The sequence below is a fragment of the Typha angustifolia genome, chromosome 15 (genome assembly GCF_048772165.1).
Source record: "Typha angustifolia cultivar Huaian chromosome 15, ASM4877216v1, whole genome shotgun sequence".
NCBI lineage: Eukaryota > Viridiplantae > Streptophyta > Magnoliopsida > Poales > Typhaceae > Typha > Typha angustifolia.
Window position 1 is genome coordinate 10,110,398 of NC_133253.1, and position 23,844 is coordinate 10,134,241.

General features: G+C 38.5%; 1 protein-coding gene across 3 annotated transcripts in view; it reads right to left on the reverse strand.

The window, feature by feature from the left end:
- LOC140777566 (ribulose bisphosphate carboxylase/oxygenase activase, chloroplastic) overlaps positions 1 to 21,310 on the reverse strand; it is a 61,595-nt gene extending 40,285 nt beyond the window's left edge. The window contains exons 1-5 of one of the 3 annotated variants that reach the window (XM_073121769.1): positions 21,090 to 21,310; positions 20,873 to 20,964; positions 9,271 to 9,741; positions 9,053 to 9,138; positions 1,021 to 1,030 (exon numbers count right to left, since the gene is read on the reverse strand). In XM_073121769.1, coding sequence (XP_072977870.1) covers positions 1,021 to 1,030; positions 9,053 to 9,138; positions 9,271 to 9,571 — 397 coding nt within the window. In that variant the 5' untranslated portion in view covers positions 9,572 to 9,741; positions 20,873 to 20,964; positions 21,090 to 21,310. Of the gene's footprint in view, positions 1 to 1,020; positions 1,031 to 9,052; positions 9,139 to 9,270; positions 9,746 to 20,872 lie in introns of all 3 variants that reach the window. The other 2 variants (XM_073121768.1, XM_073121770.1) reach the window with 2 other exon arrangements.
- Positions 21,311 to 23,844: the final 2,534 nt, after the last annotated feature.

A 23,844-nucleotide genomic window follows, 5' to 3' on the forward strand; every position in this document is an offset into this window, starting at 1 on the left:
CTGTTCTTTACATCCATGTGTATATTATTGTTTGCTTTATTGCTTCATATTAGTGATGCATTCATTTATATGCATTTCTTGTAGCGACACAAAGTGTGAAACTACTAATACTGTTCTTTCTTTGACATTGTGATGTTTGAATCTGATTTTCAGATCACACCAGCTACCTTTTCTTGTTATTCCTTAGCATCTGAAGTGAAATTTGCTTTATTTTAGTAGCAATATTTTGGAATTACTATTTATTAATCTCAGTTTGCATCATACTATTTGGTATTTATATTCAGGTGCATATAATTGTTTACTTTATTGCTTCATATTAGTTATGCATTCACTTAGTTGTCCTATATCAATACTTGGACTTGTTCAAGTCTAAGCAAGTCATTTTTAATTCATATGGATCCATTCAAACACAAAATCAGGTCTGCCCAATTTGTATTCATAACAACAGTGTTAAAGAAATATGATATGTGTCAATTCCAAGAAAATGACGAACCACATATATCACCAAATTAATACTTTAAAAGTATTGAATCATCACCATGATTGCTTTTCTTGATTATGCTCTGGGAATATATTTAGCTGAACTTAATGATCGACTAAGACATTTTCGAGATGAAACCTAATAGACTGATTAGTAGGTAGGAAAAAGTGCATTACTGTCCGTTGTCTGAGCTCAGACAACCAAGGAGCAATTACCAAATTTTCCTTTTGGCAAAGATTAATCATGATGAAGACAAACTGAACCAGTTTTAACAGTTGGACCTAGTTAAACCTCAAAGGACTACAAAAGAAAAAGTAATGAACTAAAAACATAAATCTCAATATTGAAAAGCACAAGTGGTGCTGGAAGAAACTTCTGTAAAGCAAATAATATATCAGTTCACCTTAAAGCTCCTAAACACTGAGGAAAAAAATGGAAAAGAGAAGAATATGTCAGAGAGTAAGGTTGTCCTTTCAGTTTTGTAGTACCTCACCAAATTTCAAGACTTGCAAACTCCTATGCAAGAGTAAAGTGCTTACCAATTTTATCCTGTAGAAAAAATCCATTGATCAACATAGTGAACTTAACAATATCATTAAATAGGTTGGCATAAAAAACATATATTGCAGAAAAATGGGACAGAAAAGACATAAATTGAAGAAAGTAAAATTAAGAACAGATTTCCTCCTGGATGAAAAGACCAGCATGGCCTGGTATTACACAAGGCATAAGAAATTGTGCCAAAAGCCTAGAAGCCGACGATCAACAAGATATACCTTGCCGACAAGGGTTTTCTAGTGGCACTTGAGATTCTGAGTGTGGTAACTATCACCAATTTATCTCAAAATGCCATATGTCACACTTAAAAATACTTGTACAAGATGAACTGCTAAAAGTTAAATCTACAAGATCTACCCTAATAGATTTATCACAGTTCTCTAAGGTTTGTTGATGGATAGATTTATCGCACTTCTTGATTGTTGTTAGACTCATACAACCCCACAACAACCCTAGGATAATTCATCTAGGCACACAAACAGGTGAATGATCCATATGAAGCTCCAACTCACAATGACTAAGTGTGTAATCACAAAATACTAATTTTCCAAAGATTCAATGCATTGTATATGGCATGTACTATATGAATATAATACATATTCATATAAACTAATAAATGTCTTATATGCTAATTTTTTTTTATTATGTAATTGTGTTAGTACTTAACCACTGTGCATAATCAATATCCGGTACTTCATCTCATTATCATGCACAAAAGCTCAAAGCATATCCCGCCATCTACTAAGGGTACCTCAGTCACAATCATACCCTACCATCTACAAAGAGTATATCAATATCCATCCAAACCAGATACCTCTTCTAGCTGATAAAAACAATGTGAGAATAACTCATCACGTATATTCTAGCAAACGGCATGTGTCTGAATGCCTGCTATGTATACAGGCTAATGACCTCAAACATAAGGCCACAGGATCGCGAATATATCGAGCAGTAAATCATCCACCAAAAGTGTCCTAAGTCTCGTGCCCACTTATGTATTCTCATGCTTTCTATTAATTATCCTACCAATCAAATTTTATACTTTCCTTTTAAATGACAAATCATATGTATTTAACTAATACTATAATAGATTATACAACTTGGGAATTTAGGTGGTGAGGAAGTTAAAAGGAATATGATGCAATACAATTTCAATTATATATTTAAACACATGCATACTCATGCTAGAGATTATCTCGGCATAAAGACATAATAATATAATAATCTCCAATCATCTCTACATATCATCACCATATTTATATCCATAAAGACATAATAATTGAGTGAATGATAAAATATGCTCGATTGTAATAATTTCTATATTAGATCATATAATTATGCTAGAGGCCAAAATAGAATACATATACATACGTAATATATCCTAATATGGAGAAAAACTCTCTATGAAATAATACTATTCACAATCTAATCAAAAGATACAAAACACATTTCTCTCACATCCGTTAACTGAGTGTCAACTCATCGTTAACATTGTCCACGGGGTCTCGAAAAAGAAGTTCGAAATCTAAAAATGTTTAGGTCATATAAAGTTAGTCATTTATCCGATCATAATCCATTCAAGTAAAATATAATAGTTTATTAAGTTTAAAATTATTTACATTCACATGATAATTGTGATAATATTAATGTGCTATTACCATAATTTATATTTATTTAATAAGAATCCTAGTTTACTAATTATATATATAATAATTTATCTCTTTTTTGTATACGATCAACAATGGCCATATATATGATTTATAAAAATATAATTATAAATATAATCTTATTAATAACTATTTTGTGATTCTTACTCTTGTTTAATTAATCATTAATTATATGTAAAATAGTCATTATCCTATTAAATAATATGTAAGTTTAGTATTTCAATAAGATGCTAAAAATAATTCTATAAAATATAAATATAAATATAAGATTATTATCACTAAAGCTATATGTATTAATCTAATAAACAATGGCTAAACCATTAGACTTATATTTAATAAATTATTATACTAAAAATAATTAATAATTATACTAGTGAGTGTAATTTATCAAAATAATTAATATCTAAATAAACTAATTTACCTTAACTTTAGAAAATATATAACATAATTGACAGAAAATTATAAAAGAAAAGAAACCTTTTGCTATAGTGTTAGGCTTGGTCAGCATTGTATGCTACAGTGCTGGGCCAAGCCCAATAGTACATTAGTAGGGGAAGAAGAACCAAGGAAGAAGAAAATGAGGAAAAGAAGAAGAAGAAGAAGAAAAAGGAAAGTCGAGAAGGGGGGGCTCGGCCATTGCTGGCCAGCCAATGACAGGCCTCTTGTCAACGACTCAGTTCTGACAAACTCGAGAGAAAGAGAGGAAGAGGAGAGAAAAGATAGGAGAGAGAAAGGAGAGAGAGAAGATAGGAGAGAGAGGAGAGATGAGAGACGAGAGAAGAAAGTGTAACACCCCAAAACTAAAAAAAAAAAAATTCTCGTGACGCGTGCATCACAGGCGCTTGCCACTCTGCCCCCCCTTCTCTTCTTCTTCTTCTTCCCCTTCCCTTGCCGTGCACTCCACCTTTCCCATCTTCTTATCTCCTTCCCATCACCACAGCCACCTCGATCCTCCCCCTCCCCCCCATTTTTTTTCTCCTCCACCACATTGCCTCTCTCCCTCTCTCTCGTGGTTGCCGACGCCGGAGCCGCCGAAGCCCCGGACCGAGAGCCTTCGAGTTATATTCTGTAGTATAACCCCCCTCCCTCGCCGTCGTCGGAGTCCACGGCGGCCAATAACCTCGTGTCTAGCCGCCGATCCGAGAAGCTCCAGTGGAGAGAGAGAAGCCCAGAGTGGGCTTCAGAGTGGGCTTCAAGCCCTCTTTGAGGAGAGGAGGCATCTCCATGGCCACCTCGACGATCCTCCCCCCCCCCCCCCCCCAATTTTTTTTCTCCTCCACCACATTGCCTCTCTCCCTCTCTCTCGTGGTTGCCGACGCCGGAGTCGCCGAAGCCCCGGACCGAGAGCCTTCGAGTTAAATTCTGTAGTATAACCCCCCTCCCTCGCCGTCGTCGGAGTCCACGGCGGCCAATGACCTCGTGTCTAGCCGCCAATCCGAGAAGCTCCAGTGGAGGGAGAGAAGCCCACTCTGGGCTTCAGGCCCTCTTTGAGGAGAGGAGGCATCTCCATGCCCGTCGCCATGGAGCGCTGCCCGCCGCTGCCCATGCCCGTCGCCATCGCCGCCGCCGCAGTGGTCTGTAGCCCACTAAGCTGGTTTTGGGGTGGGCTGCAGACCACAGCCCACCAGCTCGGTCTGGGTGGGCTGTAGGCCGCAGCCCACCTAGACTCAGGTGGGCTGCAGGCTGCAGCCCACTAATCCAACCTTGGTGGGCTGTGGTTAGGCCCACCAAGGCCCTCTTGCTATTTGGGTTGGGTTTGAGCCTACCCATTGCCTCTAGCCTAGCCCATTTGGGGCCATTTGGATCCTATAACCCTATTTATCTTTTTCACCTGATTTGATTAGCCTGATCCCTCGTAATGATAATCTAGTATCATGTGAATTTTCGGATAACATAAGACTCGCCCTAGGAGACCCTTGACTCATGTATTTTACCAAACATAAATGCGCTAATAAGATAATTAATTCTATTAGTTCGCTAATCTTACGTATGGCGTTACTTGCGTGAATTCATAGGATTGACACCGCGTGAGGAGGATTTTGGGATTCCGGAGAAGCCGACTAACTAACGAGATTTACCATACTGTGGAGACCCCCCCAAGCGAGTAGAGTTATACAAACCTAGACTAATATAATTACAGTCATTATACCTGTCATGACACTGTAGAAAATGTCGGTATTAATGCATGCAGTTAGTACACCATGTTATATCTTGGCATATACCATTGATAACTTGCTCATCATAATATTATGAGAATGTTAATGTAGCATAAACATTAGTGTGATAATGCTTTACATGTATCCTGTATGGTATACCATTGCATAGATGTATGATTGCTGTGAATATAGAATGTAATGATCATGATGACTATAACATGTTTTATACACTTATAGACACTGCACCACTTCCACCTATCATTAGTAGTCGAATTCTGACTAGGCAGTAGTACCCTTACTCACTCAGCCCAGGGTTAAGGGTAGAGTGTATCTTATATGACTATACTATTAGCGGCCTACACCTGAGGTCGGGAAACCTGCGTAACATTCTGGTAGTTATACTGCACAGTCAGGACTAAATTATGATGATAGAAGAACATGATTGTGAGGCGGGGATACAACTCTAGCTGTACCCGACGACGCAGGGTTAGGGCGTCTGATGATGAGCCAAGGGCTCCCAATTCTCCCGCCGAGGGCGGTGATGATTTAAAGATAGTGAGATATGGGCTTACGATCGGGGTCCTTAGTCTGATGGCCACAGACAACCGGTCACATGTAGTGTCGCCATACACATATAGGTGACATTACCGCTAAATGTGTATATATCCCCCACTCGATGTATGAGATGATGGATGATTTTGTGATGGATGAATGTTTCTTGAGAGTATTTACCCTGTGTGATAAATAGCTCGGTAAGTGATGATAAGTATGATTAATGCTTTGGTAGGCCTGAGATGACTAAACTGCTATTTTATTGCTATGCATAACATGTAAAACCTATGATTGAGATGTGTACGAATAAGAGATTGTATCAAGCTTTATATCCGTGTGAACTTATCATGATACGTTTAGGAACTAGCATGTTCCAGGATAGTGACTGGTAATCTTTATCGATTGCATTGATTTAGTAAATTGTGGTAAGTCTTTTCAATAAGCATATCGTTATCGTTAGCAAATATAGGCATACATTGGATATACACATGTGATTTCATTATTTTCGATTGTATGGATCCTACTCGCTGGGCTGTAAGCTCACCACCTCGTGGTGGTATTATCTTCAGAGCTAGGGGACGCAGGTGCGGGTAGTGAGGAGTAGCTGTTTTTCCTTTTCAGTATGTTTGTTAGTTGTGTTAAGCCCCTGCGAGGGCATGATGATGATGTTGTATTTTGGACTTTAGCATTGTATTTTGGATGTATATTTGGAAGGCTTGTTGTGGCCTGTGGACTTGTATCCGGACTCTTATAGTTGAGTTTATTTATGGTGAAATTGTGTTGTTGTGTGCCTTGTGAAATCCTTGTACTGACAGGTCATGTGATGCACCGCGTGGGAGAATTTACCCACGCGGTTTACACGTGTATTTGGAGGTTTGGTTGTTTCAGAAAGAGAAGAGGAGAGGAGGCTTACCTTACGGCGGCGACAACGACGATGATAGCAGCAAGGCAGCATTGGCAAGAGGAAGAGAGTTTGAGAGAGAGAGATACAGAGTGAGGAAGAGATGATGGGCGTTAGTATTGTTTCAAGTTTTAAGTTTCAATATAATCAGTATGTAATAATATATTTCTAATTTTAGATGGAGAGATATAGATTAAGAGCTGGGCAATTCAGTACTGCTAAAGTTGCTGCAACTATATCTCATAACACTCCAACTGAATGGTGACCTATTTATAGATGGGAGGAGGCACCAAATTTGACATCAATAGCAAATAAGATTTCAAGTCAAAAACTATCTTTATCACAGTGTGAAAGAAATTGGACTACGTTTTTCTTAATCCACATAAAAACACGCAAATCAAGAACTTGATCATCTCATGATAGAGCTATCAAAGGTAATCAAACCTATAAATACCAAGCTAGTAGTAGTCATTTGGGTATTGGATGAGGTACTAATCGAGTTGGACCTTCATGACCAACTATTAATCTAGCTAGATCATCTTCATGATCGGTTACTAGTCAAGCTGGATTACCTTCGCGACCATTTATTAGTTGAGTTGGATTATCTTAACAGTGATGATGGTCGTGTGACCATGGAGGTCATGGTGATAATAATGAGACTCAATCTAAGGCTATATGTGATGATGGAGATGAGATATACGTCTATACTACATAGCCTTTCTTAGAGAGACATTGTTTTTACATAGGAGGAAAATTTTATACATGTCATTCGAGATCAAGGCCACTAGGCAAGGATTAGAAAATACAAAATAGAATTTGTCAAACACAAGAATGGAGAGGAACAATCTCATGCTCAACGTGATTATACTCATATGAAAAAATGACTTGAGTCTATAGGCAACTAGAAATTTGGGGACGTGCGTTCACAAATTGACGAGTTCATCATCATTGTCATCATATCAGTCACACCCATCACAATCACAATATTGTTATTATGCTCTATATCAACAATCAGTCTATGATTTGGGAACATGCGTTTATAGATTGACAAGTTCATCTAATTGTCATCATTTAGTCACACCTATCACAATCAAAATATCTTTATTATGCATATCCACAATCTATCTATGATTTTCTTTTGTCTTCAATGGGTTTACAAAATCTTCCACCCAGAAAAGGTGGCTTGAAGAAACAAAGCAATTTCTTAAATATTTAGATAAATACTTAAATATTTAGATAGTTTTTTAACAAAGGGGGTTTGAAGAAGCTAATGTGATCTCCACAATAACAATCCACAAATGTGCATTAGAATTTTCTAAGCAAATTTCTTCCAAGCTTGTGTGATCTTTGGTTAAATCTCAATTACGTTGAGAAATTTAACCACATGATTAAATAAACATAACCCTCAGGTTTTCTATTAAGGTCAGCATCATCCTTAGTGTAAATAAGAGGTCTCTCTCTACATGAAAACATTAGAAAATCCATTGATAATAGATAGTCGTAAAGTCTACGGTTAACCTTCCCAAGAGGTTTGATCGACTTTAGTTCAACTTGTTCCAAGCCTTTCCAAAGTTCTAAAATTTGAGAGTTTGCTTGATTGATTCCCTAACATGCCTTATCTCCTCTTGGATGAAGTGAGGAATGCTAATTTTTATAATTTTTAAAAACTTAATAGTTTTTTTTTTTCTAAATACATATCTCATGTGGAATTTCATTTTTTTCTCTTTTCTAGTATGTCCAAATATCAATCCACTAACATGCCTCATCTCCTCTTGGATGAAGTGAGGACTGCTAATTTTAAGTTTTTCAAACTTTAATAGTTATTTACACATCACTACTAAATACATACCTCATGTGGAACTTCATTTTTTTTTTCTCTTTTCTAGTATGTCCAAATATCAATCCACCTTGTACACATGCAAAATGCAGTCACAATAAAGAGTTAAGCTAATAAATTTTATATCTACATTATCATATAAAATCACTATTCCTATATTAAACCAGAAAAGTGAGAAAGAAATCCAGATTTATTTTTGATGGACCAGTTTAAGGCATCCATAACTTTATCCAGATTATCTAGAACAGTTCTGTCGGCTACAACATACTAAAGCTTTAACCACAGAGGAGCACTGTATGTTCTCTATCATCTAAAAGAAAACAAACCTTCTCAAAGTATTCCTAAGAGAACCTGTGCTGTTAGACACTTTTAGGAAAAACGAGATATGTATTTGTCTTTGCCAATGCAATGATCCTATTCCCACTAAATTCCACCATTAAAACATACTCTTATACTCCCTTATAAGCTAGTTTGTTTAAGATGTAATGCTACCCGATCCAATTTTGTCCACAGAAAACCTTTATTTTAACACTAGTTCCTATATGCCTTCCTCCTTATAGTACAATACTCTCGAATCAATCACATTCTGCCCAAGTATAAATAGGTTATGGAACTCTTAAAACTGTGATTAAGGCCTTATTATATAATTTAGCTTGCTTATGTGACAATGTTGATCGCCAACCCTCAAATGGTATTAAAACCTGGACCATTTTTTACTCTGTCATTGTTTATAATAGGATTGTTCTGCAAATTTTCTTACTTGCATTACTTTCTTCTCGAGTATCATCTATGTGAGTTTCCATATGTCAGCAGAAAATCATGGATAAGAAATTAGACTAGGAACCAACAAGAACTCCAAATTAGAAAATAAAAAAAAAAACCTTTTAAGAATATACTCACAAGGAAAACAGGCGCTATGTAGTAATCACCCTTGAGGTACTCGAAAGACCTCGTCGCCTTCTGCCGGTAGTCGAACACAATATCCGCTGCACACATTCAACAAAGAAATGGCGCAGGAATAAAAATAAATGAATACATACATATATTCATTAAAAAAAGGAACCTAAAGATCCTCCTAAAAGCAACAAAGAGAGAGAGAGAGAGAGAGAGGTTTTTACAATCTTTTCCGAGGAACTCCCCCACGAAGAGATCATCGATGACCCCCTTCCGAGCACCGACAGAAATGTTCATGTTGTCGGACTCCTTGCCGAGGCGATACAAGTAGTCGTTTCCCTCCGCGTCCTTCGATTCCCACGAGGATTGCTTCGAGATCTTCTTCGGCTCATCGGGGACTTGAGAGGAGGAGATAGAGGAGCAGAGAGGGATCAGAAAAGGGCGCCTCTGTTGATTCTTGATGGATTTGGAGTTTGTGTTTCGGGGAGGGGTTTTGTGTGAGAAAGGAGGGAGGAGAAGGGCCATGGATTACTTTGGCCTCGAATTTGAGGAGAAGGGAGTGGCCGAGTGGGGATGGGTGAAGCGATGTGATAGCGAGAATGCAAGTAGGCGACCGTTGGAGCTGGTCGCACACGCGAGACGCACGTGGAAAGGAAGGACGCTGACTTATCTCCAACGGTTGGAAGCAACAGAAGCTGCCTAAGGAAATCAACGGCTCTTTACCAGTCCAATCATTGGAGAAATTTTTTTTTAACAAAGTAGCTCTTATTTAACCTACACTTAAATGAGTAATGATTCCATACTAACCAATTAGTTATAAAATTAATTTTTATCTGTTAATAAATTAAAGGGTATATAAGATATTTTACATATGTAACTAGATTAATTGATAAAAATATTTAGAATTTAAGTATTCTCTTATTGCTTATCTTTATAACTATTTCCTTAATGGTAGGAGTAACGACTTCTATCCATTTATTATTTTTTTTTCTTTATTAAAAAAATAGCTAAGAGAGAGAAATAAAATATTACTAATACTTTCGGTTCATAGGTACTTTTAGTTAATTTTATTTAGTATTATTTAATCTCAACCGTCGATTAGGAGAGAAAACTAATAATTCTTATTGAATCATTTGCTAACTTAAATATCATAAGAGGTCTATTTAGTTATAGCTCTAAGTAAAATGCTTGACAGTTAAGCATTTTATTTATCTAAAACTAAAATACTGATATTATTAGTATTTTTCTAAGTAAAGACCTTAGACTAAAAGAACTTGGTAAAGAATATTGTTTTAATAAAAGTGCTAATCTTATTAGCATTTTACTTTAAAAAATGCTAATCTTTGCTTTTAGATGAGTAAAAGCTCAACAGGTAGTAAAATATGACTTGATCCGATACATAACAGTTCTGGACTAGTTTGAGGACATGATTTTCGAAGGGAACTACAAAGGGTCTAGCCGTTGGATCTTGCTAAATTTTGGACATATTGTCTCTCTTAAAGAAAGCTTTCCAATGAATCTAAGATCGTAGAGTGTGGATAGCTAAATCTTAAGATATCGACTGAATAGTGACCAAAAGTCAGAAGAACCTTAGCTTGTTAGCCCCTCAGTGGCTAAATAGGTGCTATGAGAGCTCTTTTCGTGTGAAAGAGGAGAAGTTAATATAGAAGAGGGGGATTAGGAGTTAGAGAAAGCCGAGCAAGAACTTGGGCGATGGAAAAAAGGAGGTGGGAGAGGGCAACAATGGCTAGAGTATGAAGGAGGGAGATAAGGGCAACAATGCCGTTCTAATTATCAAAAAAATCTAATTAGAGTTTCCCCCACACATTTATAGAGGCTCACCCTTGGGATCTAAACAACCAAGTTAAAACCTTAACAAACTAACAATTTTTGCCACAGTGTGTTTGAACGCGTTCGAACGCGCAAATACCATTCTCTATTGTTGCGAACGTATGTAGGCACTCAAACACGCAAAACATGTTCTTTGTTTTTGTGAATGCACATAGGCGTTCGCATGGCCCGTTCGAACGTGGTCCTTTGCATTAGAATGCCTCTCGGCAAAAAGCTTTTATTTCTTCAAGCAAAAACCAAAACTAAACTAGGTAAATCGGATCATCCCAATGGACCTAATGTCGCGAGTGAAGCTAATATAACTGAGTCGTATCACTCCACCACACTTCTGTTCACCTTGCCCTCAAGGTGTCAGATCTGGATAGCGATCAGAAATAGCCTAGCCACGGCCACTAACTTCAAATCATGAAGGAGGTGGAGAGGAGACCCAACCATCGGCGAGAACCCTTCCTCTGATCGAGGAAGAACGCCTTCCATCCCTGCAGGTCGAGCTCGTCACCACATCAACACCGAGGCAGTCGCTAGAGATGGCCCCTGAGCTATCTTCCCTACCCGTAGTGGGAGCTAGGGTTGAAAACCCTAGTCTCCCACCGACGGCCATTCAGTCGCTCCCAACCCCCGGCGCCACGTCCGTTCCCTCCCATAGGACCCCCCCACACCCAAGCCCCAAACACTGTTCACACCGGCACTAGCTGGAAGAGCACTAGCGATGGTAGTTCACGCTGTAGCAAACTCGAGGCTGGTGGCCACGGGTGCAATGCTCCCACGCCCACCGGTGGCCACGGCCAACTTCCTCGGGCCAACTATCGGCCAGTGATGACCGCCATAGCCGCTAGCGATGGTTGGGTGGCTAAATTCAACAGCCACAGCCATGGGAAGCTACCCCTACATCGGAGTGGCTCCACCGTAGCTTTTCACCGTCGCTACTCCCTCGTAGTAGGGCCCCTAGTCCCTTCCGCAGCCGCCGAGGGCCACGCATCATGGCCGCCCTCGCACCAACTCAAGCTCGATCTCGAGTTCTGCCTTCCTTCACTCCTTGCCACCTGTAACACGTTAAAAATTATAAAAAAAGGGGAGGGACCTGTGCACGCGCCGAGCACGTCCGTGCGTCCCAGCACCCCTGCCACCCCGTCCAGTCCATCCTTCTCTTCTCCTTTTCTTCTTCTTCTTCTTCCCACCCTGCTATCTCTCTCTCCCTCCCTCTCCTCTCTCTCGGGTTGCCGATGCTGGAGCCAACGATGCCAATCGCACGACACCCCCAGTAAGACTCTACCTCGCCATTAAATTTCATTAATTATCCTTTTCCCTCTCGTCGTCATCATAGACCTCAACGGCCGACAACTCCGCGTCTAGCCGCCGATCCGAGAGCTCCGATGGAAGGGGGCCTCTCTAGTCAGGCTTCAGGCCGTAGTGTTGGGAGGAGGGACCTCCTTGGCTGCCGGCCATGGAGTGCACCTCGCCACCTCGTCAGCCACCCCAGTCGTGGGGCGAGCTACTCTCGCTCTCCCGTAGACAAGGAAGACGGGCAATGACTCCACCGCAGCTCAGGTTACGCTCGCCGCCATCGAGCCGAGCTGAGCCCTTCTCCTCCTCTTTAGCTTTGCTTCCTTTCGACTAGCCATCCCCCCCCCCCAGTGAGGGTCGCCGACCTCGAGGGCGGGTTGCCGGCGGCGTGGGCTATCGGCAACACCAGGCCCCTTTCCTCTCCCACTCTATCTCCTTCCTTCGAAGGAGATGGTAGGGGAGGGTGGGGGTTAAACTAACCCCCACCCATCTCTTGGTCAAACCGCAGCCCACCAACCCAAGCCTTTAATGGGCTACGGTTTGATCGCAACCCACTAAACCAAAGATTTGGGTGGGTTGTGGTTGGACCCCCTAACCCACCACAGCTAACCTTGTTGGCTGCAATTGGACTACAGCCCACCAAGGCCTCCCTTACCTTACTAGGTTGAGCTCGAGCCAACCCAACACTCTAGCCTAGACCTATTTGGAGTCATTTGGACCCTATAGCAACATTTTTCTATTCCACCTAATTAATTAGCCTAACCACTTTTTTAAAGACAAATTATTATCACCTAAATAGTGTGAATTATAGGATGACATTGAACTCACCCTAGGGGACCCTTGACTCATGTATATGCCTAAACTTAAATTCTCTAATAAGATAATTAGTTCTATTAATTCACTAACCTTACGTATGGCTTTACTTGCATGAATTAATAGGACCAACACCGCGTGAGGAGGATTTTGGGATTCCGGAGAAGCTGGCTAGCTGAGGAGAACTAGAGTAGTTTAGAGACCCCCCAGGTGAGTAGAGTTTATATAAGTCTAGAATAATGTAGTTGTAGCTATTATACATTCTATGACATTATAGAAATGTTAGTATTAACACATGCATCTATTATACATTCTATGACATTATAGACCTCCCAAGGTTCCTCCTTTGGGTATGGGGCCATGAGAGCCCTTGGGTGCAAGGGTGGCAAATCGGTGCAGCGCCCTTATGGTTCATCGCATTGCTACCATAGTGCTGCTAGGATCGGTCCTTGCTGGACCCGATCTTGTGGTAAGGGACGATCCTCGTATATTTGATAATGATCATGAGGTGGAGGTCGACGATCTGATTAGGCAGCAACTGGTGGCGGAGCCATAGAAGCTGCAGCCCTGGCTGGATCTTCCTTGTTGTTTTTAGGTAGGATTCTGCCTTGATTAACCTATCCATGATTGATATGCTTAGGTGTACACCTTGGAAGATTTTGGTTTATGTCCACTAGGGTTGCCTTGATCTCTAACATCGTTTGTGCCATGATTGCTAGGGTTTACGAGAGATCAGAAAGGTCTTCCGTTCGTCCTCGCAACCTCTGTGGCGATGGCGATCTTGATGGAGCCATGTGGTCCATTTCCAAGCCTTGGTCACTCGTCTGCTTTGCTGCGTTCAATCTTGTGGTAGCCATAATGGTCTAAGGAACGTTAGTTCTAATACTAGTTTTACAAGATGACTTGATCCGAAGAGTAACGATTCTGCACCAGTTTAAGGATGTGACTTTGGAAAGGAACTACAGAGGATCTAGCCATTGGATCTTTTTGAATTTTGGATATATTATCGCCCTTGAAGAGAGCTTTCCAAAAAATCTAATATCACAGGGTTTGGATGGCTTGATTTTGGAGAGAGCTTTCCAACGGATGAACTCTAGCTTGTTAGCCCCTTAATGACTAGATATGTGCTAGGAGAGCTCTTTTAGTGTGAAGGGCGAGAAGTTATTATAGAAGAGAAGGATTAGGAGTTAGAGGAAGCTGACCAAGGACTTAGGCGATGGAAGGAAGGAGGTGGGAGAGGGTGCCAATGGCTAGACCAAGAAGGAGAGATAAGGGCAACAATGCCGTTCCAATTATCAGATAAACCCAATTAGGGTTTTCTCTATATATTTATAAAGGCTCACCCTTGGGACTCAAACAACCAAGTTAAAACCCTAACAAACTAACAATTTTTGTCGCGGTGTGTTCGAACGCACCCAATCGTGTTCGAATGTACAAATACCGTTCTCTATCGTTGCGAATGTGTGCAGGCATTCAAACGGTCGTGCTCGAATGTGCAAATCACGTTCTTTGTTTTTGTGAACGCGTGCAAGCATTCTCATGGCCCATTCGAAACAATCCTTTGCATTTGAACGCACGCGAGCAAAAAGTTTTTATTTCTTCAAGCAAAAATTAAATTAAATAAATAAGCTCATCACAATGAACCCAATGTCATGAGTGGAGCCAATATAACCGAGTATACTCTTTTAATATTTAAGTTTGGATGTTATCTATTTGGGCAAATAAATTTAAAAATAGACCTAGTTTTGTCAATAACTCAATCATTTGATGGGTCCTTCATTTATTTGGGACTTTTGCAAATAGCAGGGAGATTTTGACCAAACTAGCCCTTACCTCCACGTTTATCTATTGAAATTGATCTCACCCAAATTGTCAAAAGAGGTTTACTTTTACTAGATTATCATCCATATCTTTAATATGATGGTAAAAATTTAATTTGCTAGTGTTTTACTTATAAGATGAAAAGCTATTTTCTATCAAATAAAATGTTAAACATTTTAGTGTTCTTCTTTTTAAGAGGTGCTAAAAATTATAGTGTTTTATCTAATACTTAAGTTTAGTATTTCGTGCCTTAGTAAGTATTGATAAGATCAACCATATAACCTATAAAAAAGATGTTGAACTTGCCAATGATTTATCTTCTAGGTCAAATGCTAATCAATTCGGCATTTTACTAAGATGGATTCTGACATGGCAAAACTAGATCCCTTTTGGTATTCAGTTTGGGTTTGGGTCTAATTTAGTTTACACAGTTTGGGTTTGGGTCTAATTTAGTTTACATAGTTTGGAGAATTGCCAACATCCATGTCATCAACCTATTAGTAACTTTGAACTAATTAGTCTTTTGTAGGCGTTAAAATTACAGTGCTTTATATGATGCTTAAGTTCAATATATTGAGTCCATGCCTTAATAATTTTTTTGGACGTGTTGATTTGCCATAATAAAATTGAAAAAGTGCTGATAAGATCCATGACTTAATATATAAGAATTTGCCCACTCAGGCTAACAACCTTAGGTGTTAACCGTTAATAGTATAAGTCATATACGTTATACTCTACCCTTAACCCCGGGCTGAGCGAGTAGAGGGCACTGCCTAGTTAGAACACGACTACTAATGATATGTGGAAGTGGTGTAGTATCTGTGGATATATAAGTCATGCCATAGTCATCATAGTCATTATATTCTATATTCACTATAGATATTTATACAAGAGTGTCTCACACTAGGATACATGTAGATCATAATTACACTAATACATATACTAACATTAACATTCCCATAGCATCATGAAGAGTATACTATCAACAACTGCACGTGCCAGGATACATCATGGTACACTAAATGCATATGTTAATATTAACATTCCTACAATATCATGAAAAGTATATGATCAACAACTACGTATACTGGGAAACATAATAGTTATACTAAATGCATGTGTTAACACTGTCATTCTTATAACATTAGGAAAAGTATAATAGTAGCAACTACATTGTTCTAAACTCATATAAACTCTACTCAATTGGGGATCTTCACAGTACTATAATTCTCCTCAACTAGCCGGCTTCTTCGAAATCTCAAAATCCTCCTCGCGCAGTATCGATCCTAACAATTCACACAAGCCATATGTAAGGTTAGCGAATTGATTAAATTATTACCTTATTAGAGAATTTAGGTTTAGGCATATCACATGAGTCAAGGGTTCCCTATGGTGAGTTCCATGTCATCATAAAATTGACACTATTTAGGTAATAAGAATTTATCTTTAGGGGAGTGGTTAGGCTAATTAACAAGGTGATAATAGAGAAATGGGGCTTATAGGGTCCAAATAACCCCATTGGGCCTAGGTTGGTGCATAGGTGCGATGTTGGGTTGAGCTCGAGCCCAACCCAACAAGGCAAGGTGGGTATAGATCATGGGTTGCAGTTCAAACTGCAACCACGGGCTCCATGGACTGTGATTCAGACCGCAACCCACTAGCTCTAAGGGCTACGGTTTAGACTGCAGCCCACTAGCTTCATGGGCTGCGGTCTAAATTGTAGCCCACCAAGGGATCCTCTCTCGCCATCTCCTTCCAATGAAAGGAGACAAAGTGGGGGAGGCCCCGATGCTGTCGGTTGCCCATGTCATCGGTAGCCCACCTTCGAGGCTGGCGGCCCACGTCCATCACTCGAGGTGGGTGGTTAACCGAAGGGAAGGAGAGGAGAAGAGGAGGAAAAGGCCTCGGCTCGATGGTGGCAGGGCATAGCTTGAGCCGCGGTGGAGTTGCCGTCTGTCCTCCCTGCCTACGGGGTAGCGGGAGCAGCTCACCCTGTGGCCGGGGTGGCCAACGGGGCGGCGAGGCGCACTCCATGGCCGTCGGCCATGGAGGTCCCTCCCTTCCTTTACTACGGGCCCGAAGCCCATTTAGGGGGTTTCTCCCCTCCTCCCCTCCTCCCCTCCACTGAAGCTCTTGGACCAGCAACTTGACGCGAAGTCGTCAGCCGCCGAGGACTCCGACGACAGCAAGGGGGAGGGATCGATTTACTAAAATTTAACAAGGGGTAGGGGCTTATGGAGAGGGTTCTACGACTTGGCTTCGCCAGCTCCAGGTCTGAGGCTTCGTCGACTCCAATGTTGGTAGCATGAGAGGAGAGGGAGAGAGAGATGGTGGGGTGAAAAGGGAAATAGAGGAGTGGCAGCGATGGTGTGCACGAAAGAAGAAGAAGAAGGAGAATAAGGAAGAGAAGACGGTGGGCAGGCTAGGTTGGCGCATGCATCAGTTTTTTTTTTTTGGTGTTACACTTTGAGCCATCTTTTGTCCTCATCTTCTCTTCCCCTCAATAACCCACGTTGAGCTCCTCCACACGACCTAGCATCCCCCTCCGCTGCTTCTCCCTCCTTACTCTAGCGAACCTCCCTTCAGTCAATCACCTCACTCTCCGTCCTCATCTACAAATCCTACCCAAGACCTAAGCCTCCATAGCCCTCAGCACATAGCTAACCTAGGCTTCCCTCCATTAACCCCACATTTTGCATTACTTACAAACAACTACCCAACATTTAAAATTCCTTCCATCTTTGCCCCAAATACTTCCCCAAATAGCCAACATGCCTCTTTTGCAAAACTACCCTCATAACTCCCCCAAAACACCTTCATCCTCTATTTGAACCACTCCCACCATTAATCTACCTACAAAAAGTAGATCAAACCCCTACCTTAGCTTCCCAATTCTCCTCCTCACCAGTATTGATTTTGGATCAGGTTGTAACAAGTCTCAATGAAATCTATCAACACATCCTCCTAAATCTGCTCCAAAATTAGCAATGATTAGAGTAGTCCGATTGGCTTCTGACTCCGTCTTTGCTCGTTGGTAGCCTGGATATGTTGTGTAAACCACTAAATAGGGGTGGTTTGGGTATCAAGGATTTGACCATTTTAAATAAAGACCTGATAACGAAACTTGCTAGGTGGATGCTCACGAAGCTCTAAAACACTAGTATTTCAAAGACTCAACCTTATGGAGAGCCTCTCCTTTTCTCAAAATTCTCTTGAACTCGACAAGCAATTAAACATATAAGGGATGCTCCCTTCTCCAACGCTTTATGGGTCGTTGGTAATGGTGCATCAATTAATATCTTGGATAATAAATGGTCATCGCGCTGTTGTCTGGAGGAGGTTACTCTACTGAATAATATCAACAAAATTAGTGACTTCATATTGGATAATGATTGGAATTAGCCCTCATAAAAAGGTATCTTTCCTCATTCTATCATTGACTGGATGGCCCAGATCCAATTAAGTTCTCATCCTCATAACAACAGGACAAGCTTGTTTGGTATGTTTCTAAATCCGGCGCCTTTAGCTACAAATCGATCTATAAACTTTTGACTTACATAAGTTAGTTAAGTTCTACCTCCTTAGGTGGAATCAAGAAGTTGTGGTGTGCGATTTGGAAATGTATGCTAATAGTTCCTAGAGTAAACTTAGGTCTTAGGTTAAAGAACAAATTATATGCAACAGCTTATCTGATTGAAAAAACACAAAAATGAACAAAAATTGAAAAGAAAAACAAAATTATAGCTAATAGAACACTAATACAAAGTTCACAAAATAAAGTGACTTTGCAAATTAAGGAATATTAAAAAGGTACCATAGACTCTTGCTTAGTATAAAAACAAATTAAATTAAATCACTTCAAAGTAAATTCCCAAAATAGACATAACAAAAAAGATCAACAAGAGGTCACCTAGATGATAAAATTTTAAAAAATAAAAAAAAGGAGAAAACAAAACCCAAGAAGAATTACTTTATAAAACATCATAAATGACCAAATGAGTTCCAAAACAAATATCAGACTCAATTTGTCTATAGTGAGCAAAACTTGCAAGAAGAATAAAGAAAAGAAAATTTTAAAAGTAAAGCAACAAACAATAGAGTGTGATGAGAGTTGCTCATGAGAGCAGAAACCTCTGATGGGCATGGGCAGTAGGTGAAGCACTCGCAGGCAAAAAAGGGAAGAAGAGGAAGAAGTGGGAGAAGATAAAGAAGAGGAAGACGGACTTATGAGAAAGGAAGTTGGGTTTAATGGTGATGAGAGGAAAAATCAATTTGATGTGTAATGAGAAAAATAACTGAGAGAGAGAGATAAAAGAAAAGAGGTTTAATGAGTTAGAGATTTAATAAAATGATTAATAGATTAGATTAAATGGTTGGGTTACATTGGGCTAGAAAGAGGGTAAATTAGACTAAATTAGTAGAAAAGAATTAAAATTATAATTTGATAATAGGAGAGCTAATTTTTACTAATTTGAGGGACTTTTTAGTGCAAATCTCCCTTTAAGTTTTGCAATTACCTCCAAGCAATTTATGTCGACATAATTTTTTAAAGTTTTCAAGTAGATTCAAACACAATGATCATCAAACAAGACAATTTGCAATAAAACCTAGAAAGTAAAAAAATATGATCAAAACTTTTCAAAAAGTTCCAACTTAACAAAAATAACAAATATGGCAGTCTTATGGCAAATCATGATATCAAATCATATATACAAAGTCAATATAGCAAGAAATAATGTATGTCAAATTTTGAGAGAAATATTTAAACAAAAAAAAATCAAAATCGTTTCTCACCCTCAAATAAATTCTCCAACTATTTTTTTTTTCACAATATTGACAAAGGTAACAAAAGGTAAATATAAAACGCGAGAAGATCTTTTAAAAAAAACTGCAAGCAAGATTACTTGATTTGATGTTGAAAGAACTTTTGAACTTTTAGATGAAAAATTTAACATAAAGCTAAAGATTGGATTTGTTGTAAATAAGTTAGATCACGGTGTATATCTCATGAGAAATGGGAGTCATGTTGTCATAATTATTTATATATTAATGATGTTCTATTAGATGGAAATAATAATTAATTTGAAATAAAAAATTCGTGAGATGCATCATATGTCTTAAGTATAAAAATAATAAAAATGCTTTGCTGAAGTTAGGAAAAGTATCTTGATCCAATCATTAAAAGATTTAACATAAAAAATGTAACAAATATCAAAACCAGTTGAGAAAAGTTTTAAGTTATCTAAAGGAGATTACCAAACTTAATAATGTAAGAAACTAAGTGTATCTTATGCACAAGTAGAAGAAGGCTTAATATATGCTATTCGATGTACACGACTTGACATAAGTTATATTGTAGGTCTTATTAAGAGGTATCAAAGTAACTCTAGATTAATGCATTGAAAAGGGATAAGAGAGATTTTTTTAAGTATATTGAAGGTACAAAAGACCCAAACTTATGTTGTAAAGCTGATGAAATAAAAGCTATAGGACATTCAGGTGTTGATTTTGCTGGGGATATAGATGATTGTAAATCTACTTTCGGTCATGTTTCTCCATTTGGAGAAGCTATAATTTCTTGGTCAAGTACAAACAATGATGTGTTGCATAACACACACACAAGAAGCTAAATACGTAGCATGTACACTTACATCAATTTATTGATGATGTGGAGATTGATATTTTTAATGAACGACTCCTATATATATTGTGATAACTTATCGGCAAATAATTTGATTTCAAGAGGGACAAATACAAGTACAGACATAAGAATTATGAAATTGTTCTCACAATTTCTAACACACTCGGTAATATCGCACCTATACAAACATAATAAATTTATTAAAAGGAGCACAGGGCGCTAACTAATTTGTAGATTATTTAACCTTCCTATAACAGTGGCTCAAAGAGATGTTAGTAAAAAAAGATAATAAGTGCTCATTAAAGATATAAAACAAGCGTCACGAAGAATCTTTTTTTTTTAAAACAAAATTTGAATGAGAATTTTTGAATTAGATTAAAAAATGATAGCTTCTGAGAGGGAATACCTATCTTTACCTATTTGGAGAGCATATTTAAGAAGGGCTTGTGCACCAGTATGAAGCAGATCAAGTGCAAAGTATCCCTAAGCTCCAACTCAAATGGGTTTCCTAAAGTAGTTGTGACAAACAAAACCAACCCTTACATGAGCAGCCTAAACATGTTGTATTAGAGTTGAATTTGCTTGCCCCAATTGGGCAAAAGCACACAAGCATCATTTTGACATTGTGCTTACCTGCTAGGAGTCAACAATAGATTGGATGAATCATACTTATGCGATAGCACAAGAGTTTCGTGAACGAGCTAGTCCAACGTGTATGAGGATTTTTGTTGAAATATAACTTCATTTTGATTTTTTCATAGGTACCATAACACATGAGGAGGATGCCTTATGTGAAGGCTGTTGCTTCTTGGTCCTGTTCTTCCCTTCCTTAATCCAGCCACCTCCTATCCACGAGTCTTTAAATATGAAATTAATATCCAACTGTCTTTCTATATGGGCCTAAAATTGTCTTGTGGTAGAACAACTGATAAGGATGTGGCAAATATCCTCAACTTTATCGTGCTAAAGGGTAAGAGGTAGACTAGCTTAAAAAGAGAGAATAGAGGAAGATGTGGAGGCCATCCATCCAGGTAGAAATCCAATCACTATATGACTGAAATTTAGTAATAGAGGAGGATATGGAGACAACTTGAGGGAAAAGAAGACCTTACCAATTTATCAACAATAGAATTGGAAAGGATAGGGTAAGAATAAACAATCTCCCAAATGATAGGACCAAAATAAGTACCCATCTTTTGAGCATTCCAACCATTTCTACCTAAAAACTAAGATACACTAGAGGATCTTATGGACCGAAAAAAATTTAGGATTAGCTATAATGATAGTGGATCTATCATCTCTAATAACCAAGAGTATACCTTCTCTAAGACAACTTAGAGTTACGGAAATGTTTATAAATCATAGCTTTATTCTTGGTGGTCTTAAGCTTACATTAGGGTCTACGAAGTCTAAATTGACTTAGAATTTGTTTCATGCAGATCTTATTTGGGTTATCCATAGCTCTCAACCCAGAGAGGTTCACTCTATTGTCATAAAGATTGCGGATCTCCAACTAACTATTTGCTAAAGGCTACTGGCACTTATCTCACCTAATAAGGTGAAGACCTTGAGAAATTTCCCATTTAACCTAAAGAAAAAATCTAGTAGAGTAGTTGATCTTATCAAGAACAATCATAGAAATATAGGAGAATTACCCAAAAGGTAAGATAGAAGGAAAATAATAATAGATTTAATTAAAATAACACACCCTATCTAAGTTAGGTGGGCCAATTTCCACCCCCAAGGTTCTCCTAGACTACTAACTAAGTTAGTAAACTAGATGACCTAGGCATGGACAACTAGATGGATAGCCCTAGACAAGTAAAAGTAAAGGAGCCGTGATGGATACCGAAACTAGCAGCTATGTCCTTACCGATAATAGGATTGGTAAACGTAGGAATGTGTAATGCTAATTTAGTGTGACTAACCCACTGATTGGTAAGCAATAAGTAATTAACCATAATAGTATTTAAAGCATCACAATTAATAGCATAATTTTAGTGATTTTTAATATATCATCAACAAACATAATGTGACAAATCTTTGTATTATTAAAAATGGTGAAACCCTCAAGCTCACTCAATGTTCATTGCTTGGTTTAACATAGCAGATAGAATTTGAGAAATAAGAATTAAAAGGTAGGGAGATAATAGGTCACCTTGTCTAATGCCATAGGAACCTTTCATCTAGGGAGACACATTACCATTACTCATAAATGTAAAACTTGGAGAAAAAATATAAGCTCGAACTTGAGGCCTAGAAAGGAAGAGTACTTATATGCTGAGACTACTCATATCGTCTTAAACATAGTCAACTCAAACTTGCACAAACCCCATGTATCTCATTATTTCTAAGATTGCATTCTAGCTTACCTTATCAAGCATTTTCCATGCCTAACATTAAAGTCATATAAGGGTTTTCTCTATTACCCATATAAATGGAATGCACTATCTTTTGGGCAAGAATAGTGTTATAAGGAATTGATCTCCTTGCCGCAAAAATAGATTGTTCAATGCTCATTAAGCTAGGAAGGAAGGGCTTTATTCTATTAAGCTTCACTTTGGTTAACAGTCTATATAGTATTGTATGAGGATATAAGGATAAAAAATGTTCACAATAGTAGGATTTGGCTTCTTAGGAGTCAACGCAATATGAGTTTTCCCCTAGTTAATAGGTAGAAAGGTATTTTTCTAAAAGAAGGTAAAAGTCTCATAGAAAGAGTTTCCCACAATATCCCAATACCTCTTATTAAAGTCAGCATGTAAACAATCAGGACCAAGGCTTTACTGGATATAGATCACAAAGTAACTCTAATTTCTTTCAAGGTAAATTGCTTAGTGAGCTTGATTGTTCAGAGGCTCTAGGGAAGGCAAAACAAGCAAAATTGCACTATCCACATTCAACATGTGGATGTTTCAAATATTCATATAAAACTCAAAAAATTCATTCACAATACCATCCGGCTATCAACATAATAACTAGAATTAGGAGATAATATATAGAATACAAATTTCGGCACCTTTTAATCAACGTAGCAATTTGGGAAAATTTTGTATTTTGGTCTTTTCAAAAGATCCACCTGCTTAAGAAGAGTAGTATGCTTTCTATAAGCAATTTACAAGCTCACAGCCTTTTTTTTTTTGTGGGAGATTCCAAACACAATCTTTAGCTTCAAGATCAGAAATAATAAAATTAACTTCAGCAATCTTATTTTCTAGCTTGCCTAGACTATGCTTATTTCAGTAACAAATTTTATGCTTAACATTAGTCAAATTAAGGTAAAAGAAAAAATAGAGGAGAATGAGTCCGTTCATTCTTAACAATATTCTTAACCTCCTCATATTCAAACTAGAAATGCTCAAAATAGAAATGACGATTAGTTCTAGGC